The sequence below is a fragment of the Cystoisospora suis genome, assembly GCF_002600585.1.
Source record: "Cystoisospora suis strain Wien I chromosome Unknown contig_1002, whole genome shotgun sequence".
Lineage (NCBI taxonomy): Eukaryota > Apicomplexa > Conoidasida > Eucoccidiorida > Sarcocystidae > Cystoisospora > Cystoisospora suis.
Window position 1 is genome coordinate 60,278 of NW_027153803.1, and position 9,496 is coordinate 69,773.

A 9,496-nucleotide genomic window follows, 5' to 3' on the forward strand; every position below is an offset into this window, starting at 1 on the left:
GTTGAAGAGCAAGGATGAAACGCGGCGCGATCTAGCGGACAGTATACTGACCTTCAGCGCATGAAGGACCCCAGCGATTTTCGTCCGAATCAGACTAAGGTCGCTGACAGGGTACTTAGTTGGATGATTCCCCATGTGCTGCAAAACCGGGACAGGAGGACAGCGACTGCGAATGCCTCTACGGTAAGCACTGGGCGGCGCTGGGGCAGCTATACGACTAGGGACGCCCTGTGAAGAGTTTTCTTTGCGTAGCGCATCTTCGCTGGTCCGGAAGCAAAACCGGAGGAGGCCGGAGCCAGCTGTTGGACTCAGTTGTGTGAACGCGGCCTACTCGTGGCAGCAAGCGAAGGTGCTCCCGCGGAGCTCACCTTCATTGTGTGCTCATCGGCATCGATGATAGCGAAGTCGACGCTGTTGATATTTACAATGGCGCCGACGTAGAAATCGCTTGCAGTGTAGGGCTGGCCGGTCTCGGAGTTTATCTTTTTCCCTGAGTCGGCAAAAGTACCGCCAACCTGAGAGCGCAGTTGCAACACACGTGAAGTCTTGATAGCGCTTTCCAGTGGTCGCCGAGTGTCGGACTGGCAGTGACCCGGATTCTCCATGTCCCAAGGCATCCATCCGTACGTCTCTGTTTCACCCCTTCAAACGCTCTCGAGCACAAGTACAGTTGTAGACTGGTGGCGCCTGTGACTGCGTGGCACCATGTTGAGCTTAGGTGGTTCTGAAATGTACGATCCGGCTGCTAGCGTAGGGCATGTGCGAGCAGCAGTTCCGTGCGGTTGTTGGCAAGAGAGAGTGGGATAGCTTCCCAAGCGAGTATATACTGTCGAGGTTCTCGGCGTATGGTGAGCTCTCCATCTGTCGGCCAGCCGCTTGCGAGGCAGCTCCCCGACAGCTATTCGACGGATGCGGGCAGTGCTCAGGCTGCCTGACCTCTTGTCTACCAGGATGTGTGCGTGTCAGCGCGTCTGAAGATGGCAGAAGGTGGCAGCGGTGGATTTTTCCCGTCTCCCGACTACTTACGAAAAAATGAGGGCACAACGGCGGTCTAAAAAAAAAAAGAGGGGACTTACGTGCCCCGAGTTTTTCTGATGGACCTCGAATACTTTGATGGTGTTATCTTGCTCCCGGACAGAGATAATAAACCTGCGTCCTTCATCTTCCCTCGACTCCCTCAAAAACCTTGCCTGTACAAAGTGTAAAGACTACGGCTGACGGCTGGCAAATGATGCTGCAGGCAGTGACTAGCTGCGTGTGATCCGTGATGGACTTTACAGCAAGGACGACGCGTGCCGTGGTACCTGGCACAGCTCGCTCGGGGGATCTGACGTTTCTCTATCCGGCGGCAGCAGGCGCGGAACCTACTATCAAGAAATCCGAAGAGCAAGGAGGCTCACGTGAACTGCTCAGTTCCCGGTGCAGCCGTTTTATGCCGTCGCTTACCAGAAAGACGAGGGTGACGTCGTCGCCAAACAGAAACTCTTTTTCGTTCGATTTCGGACGCCTCGGAACCTATAATTTGTAGACGAACAGAAAATAGCACGCTCGGACAATTACTGCCGTCCCAACGGTGTAACTCCTCTCACGCGTCATGGATGGGCAACACAGAGGATGGTGTAACTGCCGAACGTCAACCGGTAGCTCGGCGTTTCGTATCGCCGGCCACAGTCCTGCGGTGGCAATTCACTGCAGCAGAACACAGACGGGGTTTGCAGTGGAGAGTATCGGGGTGGCACGTTGCGAGGTGAGGTGGGTTCGCCGGACGAGGTGAAGCGGAGGCGACTGCTGTGGGGCTGAGCAGAGCTAGCAGCTCCCCCATGCTTACAATATGCAAACAAGACGCTAGCGTGTCCTCTTCTGTCGAGATCCCGAGCACGTGAGGTTTCCATTTGATTCTAGGGATTTCCTGCAACGAATCGGGGACATCAAAGAGAGGAGCTCCAGATATTTTTACCCCGTTATCGGGCGGACGTGCGAAGGAGGTCGTGCAGTGTCAGGAAGAGCGGTTGCAGTTCTCAGCCGCTAATAGCCTTCAATGCGCAACTTCATGAAGGTACAGAAACGAATCATGGTATCAAAAAGCATAACTCCAGGTACTCCAGATTATCCACTGCGGAGCTGCCACGCACGGGTGAACGCGGACTGCCCACACTTGTCAAGCGTCCACAGTGAACGGCCTCTCTACAACGCGAATGCCCGTGAAGTTATATCTGGCCCCTAGAAGATTGGTGGCTACAGGACATGGATTGTGAGAGGCTGAACGGTCGTCCGTTCCTCTCAAAACTTCGCAGCCTAGACTGTGGACCCGCAACCTACTACAGGCTCGTCGACAATATCTTCTTTCCCCTGGCGCAGGTTCATGTATTTCACGTAAAAATCGCGGGTGAAGTCGTCGCAGTCGTAGAGGTGAAACAGTCGGTTGTAAACAGTAATCTCCCCCCCGATCTTGAAATCTTCGGGCCTGTACACATTGACTTACAGTTTTACTTTGGACAGCTCGGCGTGCGAATAGCGCGTTGCGCTCACGTGCACGCTACCTAAGACACCCCCCCGTGTTCGATAAGTAAGGGTGCAGACAGAGTGTGGAACTCCTACGATGACGCCGTCTCTCGGTTCCCCTGTGGGGAAGAGCAGAAGAAAATCTAAGCATGCTATGGGAACAGATGAGAGGGATGTTTGCACGGCACTCGAAAAGCATTGTTCTATGAACTAACTGGGCTACGCCTCTTGCGCCTCTTGGAGGGATCCAATCATGATTACCGGTATGTCTACACATACGGGCGCTTACAGCAAGAGAAGGTGCTGCGGTAGCCCTTATCTATGCTAATTATTTCTTTCGCGTCCGTACATGCTTGGAACTCTTTACGGCGGTCCCAGCCACCAACCGTCTTGTTTCTCGGCTTCCCATGAGTCGAGCCAATTACAGGTGAAGAAAAGTATGAAAAAGGCGGAGTCTCTCATGAGCAGCTCTCGGAAAGAGAAAATGACTATTTCTTCTTCCTTCCAGTTGCCTAGAGCTCAACAGTCCTTACTTGTAGAAGTCAGTCTTTTTGCAGACCATACCAGGACAGGACGCTGTGGACGGATCCTTCGGTAACTGCTGGCGCCTGTCTCAGCACAGCGTGCAGGGTTTCAAACCGTGTTTTCAAGGGGCCTCTCTTTGAGGTACACGCACAGAAATTCTAGACGGGGAGCCCTTCCAGCTAGCTGGAGAATTACAGACTGATAAACAGTTCTGGCCACGAACAGCAACAGATGAACTAGCTCCGAAAAAGCAAGGAAACCACTGTGCCACTTGCTTTCAAGCACGTGAGTTTGTTTTGAAGGGTGAAAGCGGAGAGACGATCTGTCTCCCGTGTGCCAGCAGTCTCGTTTCAGGGTCCGCGAACGCCATTAGTAAAGATCGTCAGAACCCTCGACGATCCTGCACCTAGCACGACGGATGGAGCTCCCAGTACTCCTCCACGAAGCAGTACTGCTGATGCGTCGGGCGTCCGCTCTTTAGAACAAGATATGCTGTCGAGTTTGTGTGGTCACCCGCGAAGGTCGGATGTAGGGCCTTCCGACAGGTGACTGAGAACAGGCTGGGCAGGAAGGACTCTTTGGCTCGTAACATCACGCACATGTATGGAGGTCCGACAGGGATTGATGACATCATGGTCGTGTGCCACAGCAGGATGGTATTACCAGCTTACCTTAAGAAAACCGGGAAGTTCCTTTTGCCTGCGTTTTTAGGATAACATTCCATGATTTCAATAGAGTCGTCTGCGTGAACACGTCAGGCAATAAGCACAACAGAACACTAGAAGTAGTCAGACTCCCACACACAGATGGTTGTCCCGTGCTTGGTTGAAGTCTAAAACCGAGCGTCCCAGTTCCGCTATTGAACCAAGGAAGAGAAAGAAGGCTTGACACGGCGCTCCACTGTCGTCGGCTGCGGCTGCGGCTGATGCAGTCGAAGTTTATGTAAGTTATCCGTGGATACAAACGCATTTGTCAGTAATACACGCTTCTTGAAGACGAAGAAATGCCAGGCGCTACAGACGTCCCTGACGTTGGCGCTGTTCCCAAGCAGAGGTATCTCGTTGATCAGCATTTTCCCAGTAGTCATGTAGGCGTATGTAATTTCATGTGATCGCGATGGCCAGACTGGATCTGTACGAGTAGGAAAGTGGCGACGCTCGCCAGCGCGTTTGATTCTTTGCCTACCTGAAGTAAGTTCACCCGGTAGCGTCACGAATCGGGAGCCGTGCCAACAGTGAGACTCCTATCGAGCCAGTCCAGAGCTAGCGGCAAGAGAGCAGTAGTTCCGGAGTGTAGGACGTTGCCGAGATGTAAATCGGAAGGCAGCTTAAATTTTGGCGATTACAGCCATCACCAAAAGACACAAGATGGGTACGTGTGCGTGAAATAGTTTGCACATGTGCGGAGCGCACGTGTGACGTTTGTGTTCGTAACAAGGGAAGGCCTAAGACCCCAACTGTGTGTCGGGACACCGCTGAACACTCTTTTCTTGTGAGGTCTTTTGTTATCTTGTTAAGATCGGTGCCGAGTATTCCCACCAGCGAGGAAGTAGTGCATGACGTAGTAACTGCGCATGCCGTAGTTCGTCTTGTCGTCCCAGTAGCAGTAAAAGCGCAGCACCTTCCTGCACGCACGCACGCTCCTGCCACAACATCGGGCGCTGCAAGGCAGGAGACAGTGCCGGATTTCCGTGGATATCGTGCTTCGTGGCAACAAGGGGCGACTGACTACGTCGGGCTGGCACCCAGTTGTTGGCATGTTAAGCAGACAACATGGCATGGTCCTCTGAACATTGCACAGCCACCGCTTTGTTGTGGAGTGCGGCTTTCTAGTGACCTGCCTGCCCCAGCTGCTGTAGATTGTCCTGCGGGATAGCAGGCAAAACTGTTAACATCGCAGACTTTGGAGTGACATACGGCAGCACGCTCGAACTCAGTGACTTTCATTGGCGACGCCTGCATATGTCTGATCTGGCTCCATCAGTGAAAGAGACACTGCCCGTAAAATCCTGGTGTTACCTGAGCTCCCTGACGTCGCTTACTGTAACCCGGTATTTACTCGCGGTCCTTCTTCCCACTGAGGAGCTATTCCAAGTAATCTGAGTCTGCAGTTATTGTATCTGCTCCGTGTTGGGCTGTCAGCACAGGGTGCCATCTTTAGCCATGAGTGTACCACGGTGATGGCAGGTCTGACACTGCGTGTCAAAAACACTTGTGGAGCTAACCTGTCGTTGTCGAGATGTTGTCTCAACCCGACGTTCTTCCTGCTGCCTCCTAGCATGATCTCAGTGTATTCCCGAGACTCCTTCACATCCTTGGGTACTAGGCGACGCCTCAACAAGAAATGCGCTCTCCGAATAACCTGCATACCATGTATTGAGGAGACCGATATTCGTAGTGTCCTGTCACTCGTTGAGAACCGGCCATGAGAAAAGCGGTTTTGATCGGTTTCGGTCGTGTGTCGATGAAACGCAAACTAGTATTCCGAACTGTGGGGTCGACTGGAAAACAGTATCCATTTCCGATGCTATTACCTTAACAGCACTAGCTACAACTCGCGCAATACGCTCCTCCGGAAAGCGCGCTCCCTTTCAGTACGCAGTCTTCCGACAGGGGAACCAAGCTGCCAGATTTCGCTGCATATATCTATTGCACGCTCGAAGAAACCCATCCCCTGGGCGGAGCCGAGCTGGAGCTCGTGTGCCGCCGCTAACACAACTGCGGCTGCGTGGCCAGCTACGAAGTGCTTCCGCCCAAGAACGTACTTTACTGGGCCAAGTTACAAACTTCACAGCGGCGAGTACACAGTTCGTACGTTACTCGTCCAGATCAAGGACCATCTTACAAAAATCGGGTAAATCTGGTATTCTTCGAGGCGTAACATTAAAACCCAATGTATGCATAGGTATGAAGATAAGCATAATACGACATAGGAATACAACGAACTAAATACTTAGGAAATGTGAACCACCTGTCACAGGTAAGAAGTTTATAGTATCTCCAAAGATTATTGTAGCATAGTATACGAAACTGTACTACATAGGAAAACGGGTAGGCTGCACCTGGGGACACTCACCTCATTCTCGAAGAAATTGTCGCTGAGGGGTTGTGTCGGCTGCCCCACTTCGATATCTACAGGGAAGAGCAACACTAGAACACGGATTAAAAGTGAGCAGATGCATGTGTACTCAAGACAGATGATCGTTCGCTTACACGATACACCACACTTTTGCAGAAAATCAAACCCAACCACTGTACGGTCACTATCGTTTCCTCAAGGCCGAACAGTGTCTTTTTCAAACGCTTAAGCGATGAGCACACTAAAGACAAGGTTGTCCTTCAGTCGTCCGAATCTCGGTGTCTATGTGCCTTATACAAAGACGGCTAGTCGGGAGGTCTGGGTGCCTTCGGCCACATCTGTACGTGAGCTTTTTTCTCAACGTGGAAGTGAACGCTCATACATAGACGGCGACGCACCACAGCCGGCATTACCGGGAGTCCGACGGCTACTCTGGAAGCATGCTAAACAGTGCGTCGAGGAAGGAAGATGAGGTGAGATATAACCAAACGAACCTACCGCAGTGTCTGTAGAACCATCGGGTGAAAGGATCGCAGTCGACGATCTGGAATACTCGACCGTAGATCTCGATGTTCGCACCGAGCTAAGAACACATCGTCAGCACCTTTCGACGTTTCCTAGGATGGGCTTTAAGTTGATCCGTACACCACACTTCTGTGCGTGCTTACGACATCTCATAAGTACCAGATGTATCGGTGTCTGCTACGAGCAGCGTGGACGTCTATACTACCTACTGGACGGACCCGAGAAGAAGATGGTTCCTAATGCCACCAGTAGAAGACGTCTTCCATCTGTAACGAGAGTCCGCTTGGAGAAGAGGATTCACCGATGCGCCGAGTGAAGAACAGCACATTCCGCAGCTGTTTGGGAATAACCCGCCTGCTAGAAGAAGTAGATTAGGTAAGACTCTAGTGCAACTTTACCGGGTCCGCGTACTCTCCGCTCACTCACCCTTAGGTCGTCCATTGTGACAAAGCCCGACGCATCCGCCTTCGGGAACTTATGGCGTCTGAGAAATGCTCCTTGCGGGATTCCGCTATTTTCGATTTTTGGCTCGAGGATTTGCATTGTGCCGTCTTCCACGTAGTAAAGAATCAGGCAGGATCGGGCACGGTAATTTTCTGTTGGACTTTCGTGTACAGGTTGTTGGAAGTATGCGTAGAACCGCAGAGTTTCCCGATCATGTTTCAACCAGGATGGTTGCCGCTCTGGTCTGGAACAGAACAAAGGCCAGCCGTACAGTGCCTCTGATGTAGTTGCGCGGGGGGTTACGTCCGGGCCGGCACTACTGTTCTGGCACCAATCTCGTATCCTGTTGCAGACGGGCAAAGAAGCTAATGCCCCGCTGCGGTTTGGCCGTCGGCGCCCTTACCCCGGGGCGGGTTTTCACAAATGGTCTACTCAACACACTGTCGTGATGCGAGAAGAAATCAAATGCTGCCCTTCAGCACACCCTCCTGCTCGGCAGGGTCTGCACGGTCTCGTCAGACGGTACGGCAACGCTAAGATCACAAGAATCTCTGGGGTTGTCGAGGTCTTGCACGCACTGATAACCTTATGCTTGCCTGTTGGCCCGACCTGGATATCTTGGAAAGCGTAGCAGGCACTATAGAAGGGAACACGGTAGGTATCTACAGCGTCTTTCTCGGATGGTGTCGCAAGTTTGACTGTGTAGCAGACTCGATGGGGGTTAGAGAACAGCGGGTGTCTTGCATGCTGGATAGGTCGTGTTTAAAGACGATGCACCAAACACTTTAGAATTTCGGTCCGTATAACGCGTCTCAGTCGCGACAGAGACTAATACACCTCTACATGCTGGGGGATGAAATTCTCTGATTTCTTTCGCGTGCTGAGGGGAGCTACCGGAAAGTTAGCCGGCGCTCTTCTTTTGCCTCTCGTCGCGACTCATGGGGAATGTGCACGACTTGTCGGGTGGGTTGACCGAGCTGCCATGAAGGCGATGCGTTCATATGCTCCAGAAGCTGTAGTAACGGCACAAGAACCAGCCGAGACCAGAACTGCCCCAAGTCTGTCCAAGAATCCTTCCTGTTTAGCCCGGTGCACACCGAAGTGCTCTTCTTATGAGTTCTCTTGTACTCGTGCGAGCAGCTGATCACGGCTCTGGACATGGCTACAAGGGGCTGATAAGGGCGGCCAAGTCTTGGGGCAAGCGAGTTTCGAACAGAAGATGGGTACGCTTCTCATGGAATGGACCTGCAGCTGCGAAGGCGTGACGCAGAAACAGTTGTCCCCTCTTTTTGCCAACATCATATTGTTGGTGACGTCGGGCACAGCTTCGTGTGCCCAACTGTCCTTGGCGGCCCCAGTGCCTTGGTTTCTCTACTCCTGCTTCAGAGAGGAAAAAACGTGCTTTAACAGAGGTGGGACGAAGAAGAGCTGAAGTGATTTCATTCGTTCGGCTTCCGTGTGACTGCGTCCCTTTCGTCTCGGCAGTCCCCGTGTTCATGTACACGTCTTTCCAGGAACCACCCGTGTGGTGCCCCTCTCCTTGACCCGGGCTGTGCCCGCGAAAACACTCTGGCGAGTCCAGCCACTGGTAGTTCTGCACGGCTCGTCACTGAGACAACGGGGTAGTCGGCCGGCTGCGCTGTCTTTCCTTTAGCGGAATGAGAAAGAAAATTAGTCAATTCTTTCCAAAAAGGAGGCCGGCGTCGAGTCGGGGACCTTGGCCACGTGTGCATCAGGAAGGCTATTCACAGTGTCGGAAAAAGGCTACTCACTTCCTTTGACAGCTCCAGTTTCTGGGGACGTTGTAGGTCTACAGGCCCTGAAAGGCAGGAGTTAAGTGTCTGCCTCAGAAAGTGATCCTCCTTTCTGTAGTGGTTTGTTGTTTGCTGCATGGTCATGAGTAGTTGTGGCGGACTCCTGGCCATAATGGCCTGAGCGTCCCGAATTTGCTGGTTCTTCATTTTCTCCGTGATTGAAGAAATGCGATACTGATGCCGCCACGCCGCTGTCCCCTGGAAAAGTAGGCAAGCACGCAGCAGCCTCCCTCCTTAGCGCCGCTACATAGCCAAAGCACAAGTTGGCTGGAACAAGAAAGCCCCCGGCCTCCGATGGTGGGAGGGGGCCAAACCCCACAGTCCCGTTCAGTACAAAAGTGTCACGTGCCGCTGCATGCCAACTGCTTTTTTTAAAGCCACCCTGGCCTACAGTCCTTGGGATACGTGCGTAGCGGGAATCCATCCTTTAGAAGAGTCAGCCGGGTCGCTCTCTGCAAGTTTCCGCGCTCGGATCGGTCTGCAGTCAGGGCCAGAAAACGGCGTAGGGTGCGCTTCCGAATCTGGGAAACCCAAGAGCTACCCGGCGTCTGGGAACACTTCCCGTGTGTAGAGAGGGGTACTGTAAAGGATCATTACTGTCTAAGTCC

General features: G+C 52.7%; 1 protein-coding gene across 1 annotated transcript; it reads right to left on the bottom strand.

Moving 5' to 3' along the window:
• Window positions 1–51: 51 nt before the first annotated feature.
• On the bottom strand, window positions 52–9,086 carry CSUI_002354 (ef hand family protein; the record flags this gene model as incomplete). Its single annotated transcript, XM_068062556.1, has 15 exons — window positions 8,847–9,086; window positions 7,969–8,087; window positions 7,057–7,318; window positions 6,604–6,688; window positions 6,103–6,158; window positions 5,252–5,388; window positions 4,566–4,651; window positions 3,699–3,768; window positions 3,036–3,110; window positions 2,320–2,464; window positions 1,829–1,909; window positions 1,447–1,515; window positions 1,077–1,190; window positions 369–515; window positions 52–138 (listed from the first exon to the last, which is right to left on the bottom strand). Coding segments are annotated over exons 1-15 (1,722 nt in total), but the record flags the coding sequence as incomplete, so codon positions are not given.
• Window positions 9,087–9,496: the final 410 nt, after the last annotated feature.